The 21,453-nt window shown below is 39.9% G+C and overlaps 1 protein-coding gene across 1 annotated transcript in view; it reads right to left on the bottom strand.

Moving 5' to 3' along the window:
• Positions 1-9,019: 9,019 nt before the first annotated feature.
• Positions 9,020-21,453, bottom strand: part of PRDM2 (PR/SET domain 2) — a 189,753-nt gene continuing 177,319 nt past the window's right edge. The window contains exon 9 of the mRNA XM_031962828.1: positions 9,020-10,943. Within this exon, the coding sequence (XP_031818688.1) occupies positions 10,937-10,943 (7 nt within the window). The 3' untranslated portion in view covers positions 9,020-10,936. The remainder of the gene's footprint in view (positions 10,944-21,453) is intronic.

Consider the following 21,453-nt stretch of genomic DNA (forward strand, 5'->3'; position numbering starts at 1 on the left):
AATGTTGAATTGTCTATTTTTAATAGCAGGTACCAGCTAGATATTGATGCAATCTTCCATCTGTTTTATTAATGTATATATATGTATGTATTATGTAATTATGTATATGTATATATTATGTAATGTGTGTATTAATGTATGGTAATTCATACCAAAGGAAGTTATTTCTATTGTGGGCCATGAGTTTGTAGTAGAAAACTTGACTCATTTGGAGGCACCAAAGTGAACTATCTTTACAATGTGGCATTTCCACCCCAGGATCATAGAAATGCAAAGATCTTTAAAAAGATATATCACCCCAAGGGACCATTTTGTTTTTTTAGAAGATATATACACAGCACAGAAGGGTTCATGGGAAATACAGTGAAGCCATTAAAACTAAAGGATAGAGCTAGACAAAACCCAAATCTATTTTGATCACAGCTCCCAAGAAACTATCTACTGGACTGTGAGAACCAGGGATCCAAATCTTGTCTAATTTAGGCATTTCTTCCACAATGAGACAGTGTACTATAATGGATGGAAGATCAACTTCAGAGTGAAGAAGATTTGGGTTTAAGGTCTGCCTCTTCTGCCTAGTTGTATGACTTGCAACATATCACTGAACCTCTCATTTCCCCTAGGAATTCTCAAATATTCACTATATTGCAGACATAGGGGATACAAAGGGAAAAAAATTAGTTCCTGATCTCAAAGAGCTTACTTTCTGTGGGGGAAGAAGGATATTGGAATATATACATAAAAATGATAGAGTGGTATGGGAATATGAGAAGGATGGGGTTTATATAGAAAAAAAACAACAGAATTAAAATGATGAAAGCCATTTTCACACCAGAATTCACTTACACAAATGAAATCACAGATTTGAACCTCCCAGAAAATCGTTCCCCATAAAATAAACAATAAAAAAATGAAGTTGGATACATCCAATTTATTCAGTTGTTATAAATGCTTTTTATGATCTTTCCCCTAGAACTAAGGTCATATTAATCAACTCAAATATTTCAGGATATAGGGTCTTCTTTCCATCAGCACAAACTCATTGGCTAAGGTCCTGAAAGTTACTTTTCACTCTTCCCTTTCCAATCCACCTTATATGTAGCCACTAGATTAATCATTCTAAAATGTCCCTTTCATCATCTCACTCCCTTGTTGGCTCCTGATTCTAGCAACAAATTTCTTAGCCAACTATCCAAAACCAACTATTTCTTTCTGCATTGCACCCTCAGCTCTCACTAGGCCATTCTACTTCTGGATCCTCAAAGTGAAGACACTTTCTGGTGGAAAGAGCATAGGACTTAGAATCATGACTGGCCCTGCCATGTAGGATTGGAGAATTAGGACTAGAAGGATCCTCAGAGGCTAGCTTGTTCAACTCCAACATTTTACAGATGAGGAAACTGAGGCATGGGGACCTTTAATTTCTCCAAAGCTGTATATACAGGAGTATCAAAGACAGGGCACACACTACTTACATGACCTTGGGTAAGTCCCTAATTCTAGATCTCAGCTGTAAGAAAAAGGTACCCAAGAGGATGGCCTCTGAGGTTCTCTTCCCAGCTCTCAATTCCAAAATCCCTAAGGGTGATGCTCATTGAGAAATGGATGTTTTCTCCCTCACTTCAAATTCAGCTCACAGCTGACAGTCCTATTATCATCTGCCTTAGACAACATCTGATATAGTTATTTCTGGATCCCGTGGTTTAGGAAGATTATCCAATAAATTAGAGGGTTGTCAGAATAGTGATGGGGCAACCAGTTGAAGGAAACAGGGATGTGTATCCTGAAGAAGAGAACACTTAGAGGTGGAGGAAGGGGTCATGAAAGCTGTCTTCAAGTATGTGTAGGATTGCTGCCTAGAAGAGAGATTACACTCATCACTCAGTACCAAAAACAGAAACAGAAATGATTAGGGTAGAAACCAAAAATAGGGAAATTTGGTCTTGAAGAAAACCATTTCTTACAAGAGAGACTTCTTTAGAAATGAAATGCACCATCTCTAAAATTAGTGGTTATCCTTACTGAAAGTTGTCAAGCAAAGGCTAGGTGACCATTTATTGAACATACCATCAATGGGATCCCCTTAAGTATATTAATGGCCTCTGAAGTTCCACTAGGAGGCTCTGTGACTCTGTGATTCTCCACAAAGCCTTCCTTGCCTAAAGATAGCACTGGCTCACATATTGCCTTCTATTATGCTCTTTTCTTGTTCAGTCATTCAGTCATGTCCAACTCTTCATGGCCCCATGGAATATAGCTCCACTATCTCCCAAAGTTGGTCCAAGCTCTAGTTGCTTCCTTTTTGTATATCATCTCCTACATGAGACTATAACTCCTGAAGGGTATAAAATGTTTGCTAGTTCTGAATACCCCACAAGGCCTAGCACAGTGCTAAACACATAAGAGGTAATTAATAAACTTATTAATTGAGTGAATCAGTTCCAAGAGTTTGGAAAATCATTTGGTAAAAAGGGCATGAGGGGCAAACTATATATACCATCATGGGGACGGGAATGGGGAACCTGGTATATATGGGCAATTAGAGAATGAATGAGACACCAGAAAGTCAATACCTGAGAAGAGGGGTAGGGTCTTAATTGGGTTCTAAGTGAACCAAAAAGGCCTGGCTAAATTGATGTCTTCTTCAAAGGACCAAAATTCAAGATGCTGTTGAAATGTTTGAGTTAATAACTGAAAAATAACTATGGATATATATACATATATTGTATTTAACATATACTTTAACGTATTTAACATGTATTAGTCTACCTGCCATCTAGGGGAGGGGGTTGGGGGAAGGAGGGGAAAAATTGGAACAAAAGGCTTTGCAATTGTCAATGCTGAAAAATTACCCATGCATATAACTTGTAAATAAAAAACTATAATAAAAAGAAATGGCTGAAAGAGCTCATAATAATAGTAGAGTCAGAGGATCTACATTCAAATTCTTCCTGTAATATTTTATTAGTCCCTGGGACTTTAAGCAAATCATTTCCTTAAGCCTCACTTTCCTCAAATGAAAGAGTTGGTCTAGATGGCTTCTGAGATCTCTTTAAGTTCTTAATGTATGACTAAGTCTAGCAATAGAAAGTGAGTCAGGATATCAGTATGGTGACTGTTAGTCTGACCACCTGTTTTCTCAAAGTTCCAAATTTTCACCACAACTTTGTGTGTTCCCTATCCTTGACCTCAGCTGTCAGCTTGATTATGTTGTGCCCATTCCTACAAGAGCCCCACCAGAAAGTAAGCAGAGATGTCAGCAGCTTGTACCCAACCACATCACAAGAGAAAGAGCTGGTAGTTGAGGAACTGAAAAAAAAAATTTTTTTTTAGTGTATGTGGTATACATACTTCCTTTTGAAGTCAAAGAGAACATCTGCCCTCATTCAGAGATTTTTAGATTTAAAGTTTGAAGAAACCTTAGGGATCATTTATTCTAACATCATTTTTATAGAGAAGGAAACTGAGACCTAGAGGAAAAGTGACTTGCCAAGTATGTGGGAATTCTGACAATCTTCTCTTTGGCTTTCTTTTTCTTGCTCAACTTACTGACCTCCCTAGCTACCTTTAAATCTCAGCTAAAATCTCTCCTTTTAGTGGAAGCCATTCCCAACCCCTCTAATTTCCAGTGCTTTTCCTCTATTATTTCCTATTTATCCTATATCTAGCTTTCTCAGTATATATTTGTTTGTTCCTTGACTGTTTTTAGATTGTTAGCTCATGGATTGTCTTTTTGCCTCTTTTGATATCCTTAGCACTTAGTACAGGACCTGGCACATAGTAGGCACTTAATAAATGTTTTTTGAATGACTGACTGATTACAAGAGGCTCCCAGAGTAAGGAAAGTATTCAATAAATAAATGCACATAAACTGGCTGGTTGAAACCCAGGATTTTTGTCTACAAGTCCTATATATTTTCCCCTACAACACATTGCCTTCAATTCAAGATCTCAGAAAAAGAAATTTCCAGGACTCACTGACTGGATTAAGACATATTAACAAAGTCCTCTAGGAACACAGAGTCAGTTTAGGGAACAAGGGGTGCCTGGCTTCTGGTGCCTGGAATTTGGCTGTCACACGGGACAGCCAAGAGCAATTCATTTTGATTGAATAGAAGAATAAAAACATGAAGACAGCCCAGGACTTAGCATAGGCTATTCCTCTCTGGTGCCTTTGCTTCTTGGAACCCCCAGCATTATCCCATAGAAGAACCTTTGCCTGACAGTCTCCACCATCACCAGCACCAGATGTATGCATTATGTATGTATGCATATAAGTACATATAACCACATACCTGTATTGTGTATGTTTATGCACAGTATGTATGTGTGTAAACACAAAAATCTATGCATATACATTCATCTCTGAATATTTTATATGAATGAATAAGGTAAAGACAGTCCCTGTCCTCAAGGAACTTACATTATATTGTGGCAGAAAAGACACAAAGGGGAGTAGAGATCAGGAAAAGGGAACAAGCATTTTTTAAAGTGCCTGCTATGTACCAGACACTGTGCTGACTGTTTTACAACATTTGAAGGGATTTGGATAGTGACAGGGCACACTTCATATGGAAACAATGGAATAATGGTGGAGTTGCTATGGCCCCAGAAAAGGGAGCAAGGCTAGAGAAAGAAGGACACCATGAAGTCAAGCACAAGCTGGGGCTTGAACTAGTGGTCTGGGAGAAGGTCACCCATAAGGAGAGTAGTCCTCCATGGCTCCCCTCCCTGGTAGAATATAAGTTCCAGAGCCTATTTTCTTTTGCCTGCTTTTACCCCCAGCACTTGTCACAGTGTTCAACATGTAGAAAGTATTTAATAAATACATACACATTGACTGGCTGGTTGAAACCCAGTATTTCTGTCTCCAAGTCCTATATATTTTCCCCTATTAACACATTGCCTCAGAAAAGGAAATTCCCAGAACTGGCTGACCGGAAAGACCAGTAGATGAATAACAAGTTTGGCCAAATCGGGAAGATATAGAATATGGCAGATCTATAACTAAAGCAGGGAAACAGATTTGTGTACGAGGGTAGCTCAGTGCTCAGCAACATAAACAATGAAGCTGAGCAACTGTTTAGCAAGAAAATAGGAAGCTGATAAATGACATCATTTCCTCCTGCCATGGCTGTTTTTCTCTGCACTAACTCTGCCCTCATCCCTGTCACTCCCAAATGAATGTCTTAAAAAGTTGGTTTGGGGCTATGATTTATACCACTTGGCCAGGGCACAGAAGTTGCTATTTTAGCTCTTGAATAGTATTCAGTGTTCAGCCCATATATCAGTCCCAGGCACATCTAAAACTAGGCTCAAGTATATACCTGGTTAAAAGTGGGGAGGGAGTCTGCCCTGAACTAGCAATAGAGCCCTTTTGGCCAAAATATGCCCAGATTTAGACTAATCTATACAGAAAAATTCCTCCGACCTGGTGAGTTCCAAAACTTCTCTCTCCAGTAAAGCTGGTTCTCTTCCCAGCTTGGTTTGAGAAAGTCAAAAAAGCCCAGGGGAATCATGTACAAAAATGTGAGTTTTTCTAAAAATAAAAGTAGCCACTACTCAGTAAAACAGTCTACACATTTCAAGTTAGGGCCAACCCAAAAACAATGCTTTTCCTGCTACTCCGAAAGTTTAGCAAAGGATTTATGACATAGATGCAATGGACCTCAGAGACTCCAAACCTTTCATTTTTCAAATGGGAAAATTGAGGCGGCAAAGGTAAAGTATCTTGCCAATTATAAGTTATAAACATCAGAGACAGGATTGGAATCTAGGTCCCCAAGGATCTTTCCACTGTAATAAAAAAAATTTTTAAAACAAAACAAACAAAACAAATTGGATGATTGGTCTAGAGAAGCCCGGGATGTGGATCCCTTCATCATGTAGGGATGAAGTTTAGGCTTAATATCAGGAAAGACTTCCTATGCATTTGAGAAAGTAAAATAAAACTGCCACTGGAAATTGTTTCTTGGTATTTATTAAGAATGGGCCATGTGATCAGAAGTGTGCTGGTGACTGAGCTTTCCCTGGAGTTCAAATCTGCTCTCAGAGACTTACTGGCTGTGTGGCCTTGGGCACAGGATCTCTGTTTGCCTCAGTTTCTTCAATTGTAAAATGAAAATAACAGCAGCCTCCCCCCTCCCAAGGCTTTTGTGAGATCAAATGAGATATCTGTAAAGCGCTTAGTACAGTGCCCGGCTCACAGCAGGCACTTTTTATTTTTCGTACCAAGGTTGAAGGTTTTTCTGGAAGCTGTTAGTTGGCACAGTAGAATTTTGGATTTGAAGTCAAGACCTGAGTTTGAATTCTGCCTCAGATACTTAGTATAGGTGTGTGACCCTGGACAAGTCACAAACTCTCAGCCTCAATTAACTCACCTGTAATAATACTTAATACACAGGATTGTTGGAAGTAGCATAAGTAAAACACTTGGAAACCTGAGAGTGCTACATAAGTATCACCAATCAAAAGAAACATGTTTTCAAGTATGGATTCCACTAGATGGCTTCTGAAACTCTGTGAGATCCGGAAGAGGTCATCAATACTGACTCCATTACGTGGAGAGAGCACTATCCAAGCTCTAATTACTATCTATGCGATTTTGGAGCCTGTCTCATCAGTAAAATGGGGATAACAGCACATGTACTATCTACCTCACAGGATTGTCACGAACCAAGTTTCTCTTTGTCTCTGTCTGTCTCTCCATCTCTGTCTCTCTGTCCCATATATAAAATTATATATCATAAGTGAAATGAGCAGAACCTGGAGATCATTATAAATGGCAACAAGAAGATTATGTGAAGATCACAGACGTGACTCTTTTCAACAATGAGATGATCGAGGTCAGTTCCAATGCTTTTGTGATGAAGTCATCTGCACCCAGAGAGCAGACTGTGGGGACTGAGTATGGATTACAACATAGCATTTTCACTCTTTTTGTTTTTCACTTGCATTTTGTTTTCTCATTTTTTTTCTTTTTGATCTGATTTTTTTGTGCAGCACAATAATTGTATAAATATGTATACATATATTGGATTTAACATATTTTTAACATGTTTAACATATATTGGATTACTTGCCATCTAGGGGAGGGAGTAGGGGGAGGAAAAAATTTGGTTTTTTCCTTGGCAAAACAAGGTTTTGCAAGAATGAGTGTGGAAAAATTATCCATGCATGTTTTGAAAATGAAAAATAATAAAATTTTAAAATATATATCACATAAAAATATAAATTTATATACACACATACATATATATATATATATATACACAAACACACATACACACACACACACACAGAGTCCATAGAGACATTTATATGTCTGTGTAGCTTGACAATGTGAGCTAGTGTCATTAATCTTTCTTCAATGCTATTTGTCAAAAGAATATTTGAGCCAGTTTGACAAGAGATTTTCTTAGGATGACTACCTTTCTCATTTGCCAGTTCTTTTAAATATGACATTTTGCCCCCATCAAGTCATGACATAGGATTATATACAGAGCTGGAATGGATCTAAAAGATAAGGAGTCAGTGTTAATTTCTGGAGCTCATTAACACAGCATGGACATTGCCTGAAAACAGATGGGTGTCCTTTACTTTTCAAACATTGAGAGGATGGGTCTTTGAATAGCCTAGAGAGGTTGGCAGCCTGGGCAGGGGCCACAGTTTGAACAGGCTCTCCAAGGGTCATCTCCTCACAAGGAGGTTTTCCCTCTTGCTCTAATCCATGAGGCTTTGGACAATATTAGCAGAACAGGATGTCAGGGGGAGGAATAAGTAGTTTCTGGCTGAAACAAAGCCCTTAGCTCAGCCAGAGGAGGTGGTGTCAGAATGTCTCTCAAGCCCTTTCCTGTTCTTTCCTTCCCTCCCCTCTCTTCTCTGGAAATGGAAAGGAAAATGACAGAGTATGAGATGAGCCAAGAGAAAAGAACTAACAATCTACTGCTTTGACCTTTCCCTTTTATTTCTGTTCTTTCTAGTCTGAAGTAAAATGTGTTTATTTCTTTTAATTTCTTGAGGCAAGGTGGATGCATTAATGGGAAAAGTTTGAGTTTTCATTTCTAACCTTTGCAGAATTAAGCCAATTCTGAGCCACTCCTGAACCTCCCTTATCAACAATGTTCCCTTCCTAACTTTCCCCTTTACCTCTTCCATTGATAGCTAATCTAACCTGCCTGTTAACTACCCCAATTTACCACCAGTAACTTAATCTCTCATCAGTATCTTCTCATTTCCTGTCTAAAGCTTCCCCACCTAATCTATTAATATCTCCTTCACAATCTCCTCTGTCAATGTCCTCGAAACCTATTAATGATTTCCTTCAATTTCTCTATCATATCAATTTCTCATCATCTCTTACCAATGTTTATTCTTCATCTTTCCTGTCATTTCCCCAAATTTCCCATCAATGCCTTTATTGACTTCCACTTCTTTGCCAACCTTCCATTAATGAAAGATTTTCAAATGCCCATCAATAGATGTCTTTAAAATTACCTATCAATTCTTCTTTCCCCACCTTCCCTATCAATATCTTCTTCTCATGAATGTCTCCCTCATTCTCCCACATCAATACCATAATCCCCCATTTGTTATCTGTTTCCCAACTCTACCTTATAGTTGTGGCCTCCTAGACAGGCTTAGTGGTCTCCTGGAAAGTCCTATAATGCTGAAAAGGTATAGATAGATGTGGTTCCTGATTTGGGGGGGGGGGGGGGGGGGAGAGGTAGGCGAAAAGATAGAAACAGATAAGAGAGGAAGAGAACAGAGGAGAAGGAAGGAGAGAGTGATAGTGAGCAACAGGGGGGAGGAAGAGGGAGCAGGAAGAAAGCTGTGGATGTTGAACAGCAAAAGGGATAACAAGTCAATGGTTCAGCTCCCAGAGCTCTCTCTTCCTCTCTCAGAGTCAGAAGCTCCCAGCTAGCCCAACTTCCCACCCAAATGCAGAATTACTACTGCAAACGGAGAACAAGAGAAAAGGACCCTTCTTCACACATGCTTCTCCTATAGATGCACTTCATTTTTGTTTGTTTGTTTTTATTGTTAATTTTCTTCACATGGCAGACAAACAACAGAGTCTTCAGCAATCTGACTCAATGTTCAGAAGACCAGCACTGACCAGGAGACACCACTTTAAAAAAAATAAAACTTTTTCTTTTTTTTTTTTCTTTTTCATTATTGGGACACTCAGATCAGGAATCACATGAGAAGAGTGCTAAAAGATGACCAGCAAAATTTCACATGCAAAAAATGATTTCCCCTCAGTTAATAAACCTTACCCCCAATAATAGATTTGTTTTGTTTTTTTTTAGGGTAGAAGGAGAAACTCATGGACTTTCAGCCACAAAACCCTTTCCCTGGAAGCAAAAATACTTTGGGAATTGGAGGAGGAAAGAAGGAAAATTTTGTGAATTTGAACAATGAGAGGGTCAAAATTTTACCATGGGGATAAGAAAAACCCACCATTTTCATGCTAGAGAGCTAATTTGGAGAGGAGAGTAAGGCTTCCATTTTATTACCTACTGAGAAAAGTTTTCCATTGGTGGAAATGTGCAAATTGTGACATTAAAACTGTGATTCCATTTTTTTTCCTGCCCATGTGAGGATTTATCTCCATGAGATCCTTCTCCTGGACCCATCTCCATCACCTTACTGCACTTGGTTGAGTCATTAAATAACACGAGTTAGAAAACTTTAAAAATGGAGCATTTACAATCAGGGACATAAATACATGCTTTTAAAATCATCTTCATTCATATTTACAGAGTTGGGGGATTAAACCATTGTAGCCCTGAAGGAAAAAGGAAAAAACAAAACAAAAACAAAATCCAATAGCCTCCAATTACATTATGTCAAGATTCTTATACTTTGATAAATGTCCTTCAACTTTGGGTTTGAAATATCAAGCCAAGAATATTTAATGGCCCCAAAATGGTCCCAAGAGAGTCTTTCCACATGGCCTGCCTTCAAAGGCACAAAGCCCGGGAACTGCATTGGACCAATTCAAAATCCCAGTCCTAGTTCATCTAATTCTTCCTAGGTGTAAAGGGCTCTCCCACCTCCACCCCTTCTCCATCTGGCTGTTCCTGACCTCTTTTTCTATACTTCTAAATCTTTTTTTTTTTTTCAAACTCATATGTTACTTGAAACTGAGAGCCTAGGGACTTCAGATGCCCATGACAGCATCATAGTCAGGGATAGCAGCAGAGGTAAAAGCATCCCAGTTCACCTTCTCTGCCTTCCCTGGAGAGGCCAGACCTAAAGGGAAGGACCCAGGCCCAAAGTCAACAATACAGGCACTGATGGGAGTTTAAAATCTGGAGGTAAAGACCCACCAAATCAATTTTTAGGCAAGAAGGCTCTCCTCTTCCTTACCCCCTCCCAGGGGTGGGGGAGCCTCAGGTCACCAGGAGAATTTCATCAAGACTCCAGGAGTATCTCTGCCCTCTGTGGATTTCTGCAGAACTTGGAGAAAAAGAAGCTGGGATTGGGAAGTTGGAGGAGGGGAGTTTCAAATCCAGGAACCTTCTCCTGGGGATTCCCCCTTGGATGGGATGGAAATTGGTCACAAGATTGAATCCCATCTAGCTTATGGCAATGGATGACTTTAGAGGCAAAGACAGGGTGAGGGACTCTTGAAAAACAATTGCATAGAAAGAGAGACCCAAACCTGGCCATGACCTTCTGCCATGGGGTCGAGTTGTTCTTCCCCTGCAGCCCACCCCAGAAAGGAGACACTCTAACATCACCCTTGAAGGGACCCAGGGCAGTCAGCGACCATCACATGTTCCCCTAGGGCTCAGGTCTCCTTTTTGAAGACAGAAATTCACACCCAGAGACTCCTCTTTTTCTCTCTCTCTCAGGACCAAAGGACAGGAAGAGCGCGTCATGCATGGCAGCCTCGGGGCCCGTGGGCCTTGCTCATGCAGGTGTCATCTCAGGAGCTGTGGAGGAGCAAAAAGGCACAATTGGGTTAGGATTCGTTTGCCTGGCACCGGCTCTCCCATTAGGGCGATTCTGCCTCTCCTCCAATTTGCACATCTCATGGCCTGTGAGGCTTCCTGAGCATCACCTCCTAGACAAGGCCCTTCCTCATCTTCCCAGGTGTTAGTGCTCGCCACACATATACACTACCCGTTACTTTATACATGTTTCAAACTTACTGGCGTATAGGTTGCTTTCCCTTAAAGTATGCAAACGCCTCAAGAGCAGGGAAAGGTTTGTTTTTATTTGTGAACTGCTTGATTCTTTGGATAGGACTTCGGGCCTGGTATCAGGAAAATGGGAATTTCAAATCTAGCTTCAGATACATACTAGCTGTGTGACCCTGAAAGAGTCATTTAACCTATCTTCCTCAGTTTCCTCAACTGTGAATTGGGGCTCATGGTAGCAATTACCTCCCCTTTGTGAGGAGGATCAAATGACATAATAAATCACTTTGAAATTCTTAAGACACTATATGAATGTGGACTATAATTATTATCATCATCATTATTTTTACTGGCATCTAGTTGTTCATCCTTCATTTTTGAAGAGAACAGAGAATATCATGCAATAAAGTCTTGGCTCATGTGCAAACTGGATTTAAGTGAGGCAGAGTTCCACAAAGTCTCAACCTCATTCCCTCTTTTAGAGTTATCACAGTCCAGAGGCAGGACAAAAGTCAGTGGGACTGTGATGGTCCAGGAGGCAGAGGATAACTTGGGCATCTTTGATGTCTGATTAACCTCCTGGAGTTCCACAGTTGCTGCTTCAGCCGCCATCAGGGCCCCTGGAATAGATTGTTCTCATTTGCCCATTCCAGAGAGGGAAGTCTTCACATGCTTGGGGTAGGCACCCTCCTAACTCACCAAAGGACCAGCTGTTATGCTAAACCTGGTATGGCCTGTCTGCCATGAGGTTCTACCGGGCTATGGCTGCCAAAAATGCTACAGCTTCTGGGAGCCACTGGGGAGAGTTGACTGGCAGATGGACACCAAAGGTGGATGAGCAGCCCTGAAAAGTGTTCAGTAAGCTCTTATGCCAGAGCTGTTGGTCCTCCCTGAACATTTGCACCCCACTAGCACCATAAAAGTGTCTGGCAAACAGTAGGCATTTAGTATATTTTTGTTGAATGGACTGAATTCCCCTATCTGGCTGCACTCAAAGATTTTCTGTGTGTGAGGCTGTTGGGTTTCTTGTTTTAGGTACCTGGGGAGGGGGTGTATTCTGAGATCCATTTCTCCTCCTAGAGGTCCCTGGAAGATCCAAGGACCAATCCTTCTCTTAACCCTTAGAAACCACCCAAAATGGGTGAAGTCTAACTACTATGCCTTAGAAAATGGTGAATATAAGGAATCCAGGGATTCATGGGAAGATGGACAATGGATGAAGTGACAATGAACAAAATCAGCAGACTTCACAAAGCTAATAGAAAGATGAACTGGGACAAATTGCAGGGAGCAGGAGCAAGGGGAGGGCAATGGATGCAAGATCCTGCTTTGCTGTCAAGAGTTACAAGGAGGGGGTCAGGGGAAGAGATCACCAGGGAAACTATCAGGAAAGAGGAGAAGTCCAAGGATAGGACCCAGTAATTCCCAGGCAAAGAACCCTTCTAGAAAGGGAGCTGCCTCTGCAAGTGCAAGTCAGCACACTTTGTCCCACTCTTAGCAAGTTGCTTAGAGCACAGAATGCAGTAAGGGGATTTGCCCAGAGTTAAAAAGCCAATACAGGTCAGTGGCAGAATTTGAATCCAGGCCTTCCTGGTTTCAATGTCGGATCTCATCCATGTGCAGCATGATAAATGTAGAAATATGTAAAGGATAATTGCACATGTTTAAAATACGTTGAATAACTTGCTGTCTAGGGAAAGGGTAGAAGAAATGAGGAAGAAAAATTTGGAATACAAGATTTTGTAAGGGTGAATGTTAAAAACTATATATATTTTTTGAAAATAAAAAAAAAAGTTGGTTTTTTTTTTTTTTTAAAGAGCAATATGGGTGGCCTAGAGCAAGTTTGACAGAAGATGTCAGGCCACAATATGAAACATCCCCTTATAGCCATCTACTTTGTAAGACAAATATAGTTGTGAGGGTGGGCAGAGATACCCCTAGACAGAGGACCAGGAGGGAGTACACTGGGAGATATGTTTAGGGAGGCAAGAGGGATCATCTGGTAGCTTTCCATTTTATTTAATTTGTCTTGAGAAGCAGTTTAGTGTAGTGGAGAGAGAGTTGGCTTTAGAATCAAGTCTTGCCACTGAAACATGCTGGCCAAATAACCCTAGGTGAGTATCCTAACCTCTCAAGGGAGACAGGCAGCTCCTCAAATTTATAAATTTCAGAGAAGGCGGCTCATGTGAATTGGGAGAAAAAAAGAAATAGGCATTTATCAAGCACCTACTATATTATGTGTGTGTGTGTGTGTGTGTGTGTGTGTGTGTGTGTGTGTGTTGGTCACTGTGTTAGGGACTTTATAAATATTATTTCATTTCATTTTCACAACAACCCTGGGAGGTAAGTTCTATTACCCCCATTTTTAGTTAGAGAACTTGAGGCAGGTAGAAATTCCCAACATTACACATCTAGGAAATATCTTATGTCAGAATTGAACTCTAGTCCTCCTGTCTCCAAGACTGGCACACTATCTACTGCACTATCTTGCCACCTCTAAGAGATGAGTGGAGTTTCTTCAGCCCAGAACTTTCTATATCAATGAAATCACAAGCCCCCCTTTTTTATTCCTATTCTGACTAGCTAGATACTAAGCTCAGCTGTTTGTATGCTACTTGGGGAAAATAATGCTGCTAAATGCTAGTAACTAATTGCTAATTGCTAGTAACAACTGTCTAAATTCTTGTGCCCTGTAACAAAGCCCTGGTTATAGCTCTGTCAGTTTATGTTCCACCAACCTAGTCTTTGACAATCCAAGATCATATTCACACAAACAACACACACACACTCCAAATCTAGGGCCAATCTGGTAGCCTGGGCTTCATTATGTGGACAGCTCCTACCAAATATAAGAAATATTCTAGCCCTTCTGACCCATATTTCTGGGAGTTTCCTGGAAAATGTGTTACTCTTTGAAGTAGGACAGTAGCATTTCAGGTAGCTAGGTGGACCAGGTGAATTGGAGTAAGGCAGACCTGAGTTCAAATCTCATCCCTCTAATTAGCCCTGCAAGTCACATAAGTGCTTTGTGCTTCAGTCTTTTCAACTGTAAAACCTGCCTTCCAGGGACATTTTGATAATCACGTGAAATAATACTAGTAAATCATTTCACAAAATTTAAAGTGCTATTTAAATGCTAGCTATCATCATTAATATGATGATTAACTAGCTTTCTCTTGTCCAATTTAAATTTAATGCCAAGTGTAATTCTCATTATGTTGTGAGAGTCCTATACAAGAAGCAGGGAGGGGAGTAAAATGCCTAGCATCAGCAACAAGTAAAAATAAAAGAATAAACAGGGGATACTGGAGGCCCTTTCCCCTCTGAGATCTGGGAACCTATGAAAGAAGGGCTGGAAATTTGGAATTATGTTCAAAAAGTTATCAAATTGTGCATACCTTTTAATTCAGCAGTGTTTCTACTGGGCTTATATCCCAAAAAGATCTTAAAGGCAGGAAAGGGACCTGCATGTGCACGAATGTTTGTGACATTTTTGTACTGGCAAGGAACAGGAAACTGAGCAGATCCCCATCAATTGGGGAATGGCTGAATAAATTATGGTATATGAATGTTATGGTATATTATTGTTCTGTAAGAAATGACCAGCAGGATGGTTTCAGAGAGGCCTGGAGAGACTTAAAAGAACTGATCCTGAGTGAAATGAACAGAACCAGGAGATCATTATACACGGCAACAACAAGACTAAACGTGATCAATTTTGATGGATGTGGCTCTCTTCAACAGTGAGATGATTCAAACCAATTCCAATTGTTCAGTGATGAAGAGAGCCATTTACACCCAGAGAGAGAGAACTGTGGGAACTGAGTGTGGACCACAACATAGCATCCTCACTCTCTGTTGTTGTTTGCCTGCTTTTTGTTTCCTTTCCCAGTTTTTTTTCCTTATTGATCTGATTTTTCTTGTGCAGCAAGATAATTGTATCAATCTGTATACATATATTGGATTTAACATATACTTAACACATTTAACATGCATTGAACTACCTGCCCTGCCATCTGCGGGAGGGAGTGGGGGGAAGGAAGGGATAATTTGGAACAGAAGGCTTTGCAAGGGTCAGTGTTGAAAAATTACCCATGCATATGTTTTGTAAATAAAAAGCTTTATAAAAAAGAGAATCAAGAAGGAAAGAATAAAAATGCTCAACAAATAGCTTTGAAGACTTTGGAAAAAAGAAAAAAAGGGCTGCAGCATGGGTAGGTTTAGCAACATAGCACTGACAGGGTCGGCTGTGATCTAGGGCCCAGAAATGGGGAGGCAGAGTAGCTGCAAAATAAATGTCACTTGCTTTCCCATCCTGCCTGGGGCAAACCGTGTGGGTGGCAGGAACTGGAGTTTAGAATTTTCATTCTGTCCCAAATATAGGACATAAAGTTTTGGGCTCAGTTCTCTGAAGAGAACATAAGTCTTAGGAAACAGAACATGGTGTTCTCCTGGGAAAATGAAGTGCTTTTGAGCCATGTCTTTAAAAGCCTGAGCAATACTCAAGGTCTCCCACTTAAGATTAAGGTTAGTTTGGGGCATACTTCATTTGACTTGAGACTGAAAATTAAATACCAATATGGAAGTATAAAGTGTAATCCTTGCCCTCAGCACTGAATCTGAAGCCCACTGGACTGATCCATGAGAAGTATGAATGTTATGAAGGCAGATGTGACTGCTTAGTACCAGCGCTTTGGGGTGTCTGGATTAATATGTAGGTGATAGCTGACATTGTGGATGGAGCATGAGGGCTGTCTTACACACATTATACATGTGATTTCTCAATTGCCTCTTAAAAGTCCTATCACTTCTAGGTAGGAACCATCACTTGTAGAGAATCCTAGACACTGGGGTTCCTCCTCTTTATCTCTTTGATAGAGCACTTATCTTATCTACACATCCATTTCTGCATGCTGTCTCTCCCCATTAGAATCTAAATTCCTTCACATCAGGCAACCTCTTTTTGCTCTTCCTTGTATCTTCAGCACTTAGCACAGTGCCTGGGACAGAGAAAACATTTAACAAATCTTTTTTGCTCCCTGACTCAATCTAAAAGTCCACTGAGCTCTGTCTTCCCCCCACTATGAGGGGAGGGAAGGCTGACAAGAGAAGCACAGAGGTATAGTTCACACAAAACCTAACTTTTTCAGAAAAGTTATGGTGAAGGGATAAGGGAACAGAAAGAAGGGTAGACAATATGTGGAATCAATTAGATTCCCCTGCTCACTGAGGATGAATGAGGAATAGTATGGACATTGCTCTGAGAAGATAAAGTAGATCAATTAGAAAATCAGATCAAATTTTCAAAATCTTCATCATGATACTCAACTTTCTCAGGCAGCACGGGGATGATTTGAAGAACACTGGATTCAGCATCGGAAGACAGCTTCAGGTGCAGGCTCTACTGTTTGGTGAGTGACATCTTTCTATCTGCCACCCCAGCCCCAGGCAAAAACCTGTTTCCATGCTGCAGCCAAGGAATCGCACTGCCTCTCACATTTGGGAAGGGATAGAGCTAGAACTTAAACTTGTTTGGATTAGATTGTACCCTTTTCCATCTTCCCTTAGAGAAGAACAAGAAAAGCCTCTGACCTTCAAGCAATGTACCATTTCATTTGTTTTTTAATAAATGATTCACCGATATACTTTTCACTTTTTTCATAACTGCAAACTCCCAGTGATTTCCCTCAAATCCTCCTTTAACAAAGAAGCTCAACCAAGAACAAGGAGGCAACTCATTGGTTGTGGCTGACCACGCACGCCTCACTAACAGTCCACCACCTTCCTACTGAGAGGAGTTATGTTGCACAGCAAACCCTCTGGTCAAGATTGCACTGATCTGAGAACCAGTGCCTTTTGTTGCTATTTTTCTTGACATGATCACCTTTGTCTGAACAGTTTAATTTGCTTAGCAGTTCCTAAATACTTCCTTAGGACAGGAAAGAAGCTTTGCTGTCTGGAATCCCCACTCTGCTCTGCCTCATCCTATGAATTTACAGATATGTTATCCTTCCCTGAAATGTCTCTCTCTATATTTTTATATATGGCTTCTTCTCAAGCCTCCCAGGGACCTTTTTGTGGGCATGCACCTGTTCCAGTCCCTCATATCTTCTTTCAGCACAGCCATGTACTCCAGTCAATCTTTGATATGAATATATATACACAAACTGTATACATGTATGTATATGTGAGTGGATAGATAAATAGCTCGATAGACAGACAGATATAAGTAGATAGATGAACAATTACAAAGACAGATAAACAGACAGGTAGAGGAACAGAAAGATAGACAGATAGATGATAGATATATAAATGAACAACAACAAAGACAGCTGGATAGATAGAGATAAATGAACAACGACAAAGATAGACAGACAGATGAACAATTAGAAATAGATAGACTGATAGATGAACAACCACAAAGATTAGCTAGATAGATAGATGAACAACTACAAAGATAGCTAGATAGATAGATGGATACATACATACATACATACATACATACATACTATCTACCCAATGAAGATTAAGAGGCTCCAAAAAATTCCCTGGCCTCTAATATCTGCCCCTTCATTGCTTTATTCCAAATTCCTCTGTCAATCAAGACTCTTGGATTTAATAAGTCTTTTTCCATGTCATTTTCTCTTTCTTTCTTACCCCTCCAATATACATATACACATATACATTTGTGTGTGTTTATGTGTATATTTTATATACACATATATATACATATACAGACATATACCTATATTACACACACCCACCACCACTACCACTTCTAGAAAAAAGAAAAAGAAAAACTTCTTATGACTAATATGCAGAGTCAAGAAACGATATTGGCCACTTTCAAACTTCTCTGACTCTTTTTGGCCCCTGAGCCCACCCATCTCTGTCAGGAAGGAGGTAATCTGCTTCATCACATGCCCTCTGGAATCATGATTGGTCACTGAATTAATTAGGGCTTTCAGGACTTTTAAAGTTGTTTGCTTTTCAGACAGTTGTTCCAGGGGTTTACATTCTAGGGGAGGAGATAACATGTAAATAAATGATTAATCTTGCCCTAAAATATGTATAGAGTAGATAAAGTCATTTCCATAGATCTGATCACAGTCCCTCCTCTGCTCACAAAATGCTAGTAGCTCTATACTAACCCCTGGAATAACTAGGGGACACCACAGTGCATGAAGCATCAGGTCTGGAGCCAGAAAGATTCATCTTCTTATGCATCAAACACTTCTTAGCTGGATAACTCTGAGAAAAGCACTTAACCCTGTTTACCTCAGTTTCCTCATCTGTAAAATGAGCCAGAGAAAGAAATGGCAAACCATCCAGTATTTATGCCAAGGAAACTCCAAACAGGGTCAAAAAGAGTGAGACATTAAAAGCAACTGAACAATGAAAACTAACTCCTGAGAAAATTCAAACTTTTTCGTCTGGCATTTAAGGCCCTCCACAAACTAACACAGACTACGTTTATACCCGCCTTGTAATCTATGCTCCAATCATATTAAACTTCTTTGTTTCCCTCTGAACATACCCTGTGCAGTCCTGCCTCCATGCTTTATATCACACAACTCTCTATCCCAAATGTCATTCCAAACCCAACATAAATGTTGCTAATTCTATGAAATCATCCCCACTCTTTGTTACCAGTGATAACTTTATTCCTGACCGGCACTTTCCTCTCCCTATAGCACTATATTCAGCAATTCTGATACATTTAAACAGAAACTGTACTGTTTAGTTATCTATGTTCTGTTCTCCTATTAAACTTTACATTTCATAGAAGAAGGGTTCCTGTGTCTTATTTAAACTCTTTCATTCTGGCACCTAGCACTGTGCTCAGCATAGAGAAGATACTATACAAATATTTGCTGCATTAAATTGGTACTCCAAATTCCCAGCATTACAGCCATTCTTTGGGGTTTGTTTTTAGTACAGACTGTGCATTGGGAAGGATCTCAGGATTTATCTAGCCCAACCCATATATGAAGAGGAATCTCCTCTTTGATCGTTCTGACATGTCAGTCAGCCTCTACATATAAAGTCCCAAACAGGCACCTCATTACTTTTAGGGGCAGCATATCCCACTTTTTGTCAGCCTTAATTGTGAGGAAGCTTTCTCTTTTGTGGAATCCAAAACTGCCTCTGTGTCACTTCCAGCCACTGCTCCTAACTCTGTTAGAGCTGTAGAACCATAGAGAAAGCTGGTTCCTCTTCCTCCCTTTTGAGAACAGTAGAAGACTTTCTAAGGTATAAATGTTACCTAAAAGGAGTCATATATTAATCTACCACCATCTATTCCTACAAATTCAGTTATCAGAATATGAGTTTATAGACCATGAGTTTAAAAAATAAAACCTTAGAACACTGAATGTTAGACTGAGAAAAGGATGGGCTTCCATTAACATATGGAACTGGTATAGGGAAACACACACATGAAAGGCTACTTTGAGTCTGGCTCTCATGCTAAGCATTAGGGGCAAAAGGGGGAAATGAGTGGGGAAACTCTTCCCCTAAAAGTGCGAAGGGAGAGAAGGGGAGGAACCTGTGAGAGGACCTTTGCAAACTGTTCTGATCTGCCAGCTGGAGAGTGATTGCATCATCCTGACACCCTCCTCACCGAGCAGGCAGTACACACTGTCCTAGGCGTACATGGGACAAGAGACATATCCAAGACAAAAGATCCCTATTACTTGTGGGCCAGGGAGTGGAACACCATGCTCCACCAGCTGAAGGAGATGAGTTGATTTCAGGGTACTTTGGAAATGATAACAATTATGAAACACTGAAATTGGGAACACTTAATGTACCGTGACGCTCTTAGCCAGAAGTTATATGCCCTACCATTGTAAGGAGGGCAAGGAGGCAAAGGGTATGGGAAGAGCACAAGAATACAGAAAAAAAAATATGGGCTTGAAAGGCTGTCCTGCTCCCCACTGCTTTTGGGAACTCAGAGAAGGCCTTTTGGGAAAACTGGACTGAAGCAGAGAATTGCCAAATTGCATAGAAGTGTCTTCAGAAGCCATCTCACCCAACCAGTTCTTCAAAAAGCATTCCTTTCCTTTCTGCACACAAGACATTTTCAGACTTCCAAAGAGAAGCTGGCCTCTAAGCTGAATTTTGAAGGAAGCCAGGGATTCTAAGAAGCAGAACCGAGGAGGAGCTCACTACGAGCATGGGAAAGAGCGTGAAGGCCTGGACATGGGAAATGGAGCAGCATGCATAAGGGTCAGAAAGCAGCACAGTATGGCTGAACCATAGAATGCATGAAGGGTGATAATGTAGAAGAGGTTAGGAATATACACACACACACACATATATATATATATATATATATGTCACAACCTGATTCTTCCTACGTTTATGTATATGTATATATATATATATATATATATATATATATATATATATATGTATATAGCAGAAGAGTTTATGCTTGATTATGGAATTACAGAATTTGTTGTTGGAATACAATAGGGAGTGCAAGTCTGGCCTGAGCCTTGAACACATCACTTTAATGACTCTGGTCTAAAATTCAATACAGTAAAGACAGAATTGAAGCAGAGAAACCAAAATGAAGGATTAGAAGAAAATTTTGGGATCATCTAATTCAACTAATCCACAATCATGGTGAGCATTAGTGAAGGGATTCCTTAGTTTTCAGTTTTATACTCTTCTCACCATTATTATCTCTCAATAATTCAATGTTTAATTTATTAATATTTATTTATTTAGTAAATAGTATTTTATTTTTTCTAATTACATGTAAAGATAGTTAACATACATTTTTCCTCTTTCCTTCCTTCCATCCCTCTTCCCCAAGATGGCAAGAAATCAAATATAAGTTGTTCATGTGCAATCATGATAAACATATTTCCACATTAGTCATATTGTAAAAGAAGCTAGAGGGAAAAAAAGGAAAAAAAACGTACAATAAAAAGTAAAAACCTACAATAAAAAAGTAATAATAGTATACTTCAATCTGCATTCAAACTCCCTAGTTCTTTCTCTGGATATGGACAGCATTTTTCATCATAAGTCTTTTGGAATTGTCTTGGATCATTGTATTGCAGAGAAGAGTTAAGTGACTCATAGCTGATCATCACATAGTGTCACTATTACTGTGTAAGGTGTTCTCCCAGTTTTATTCTCTTCACTTAGTATCAGTTCATGTATGTCTTTCCAGGTGTTTCTGAAACCTGTCTGTTCATCATTTTTGATAGCACAATACTATTCTTTCACATCCATATAGCACGACTTGTTCAGCCATTCTCCAACTGATAGGCATTCCCTCAATTTC

This window comes from Sarcophilus harrisii, chromosome 3 (genome assembly GCF_902635505.1).
Source record: "Sarcophilus harrisii chromosome 3, mSarHar1.11, whole genome shotgun sequence".
Classification (NCBI taxonomy): Eukaryota; Metazoa; Chordata; class Mammalia; order Dasyuromorphia; family Dasyuridae; genus Sarcophilus; species Sarcophilus harrisii.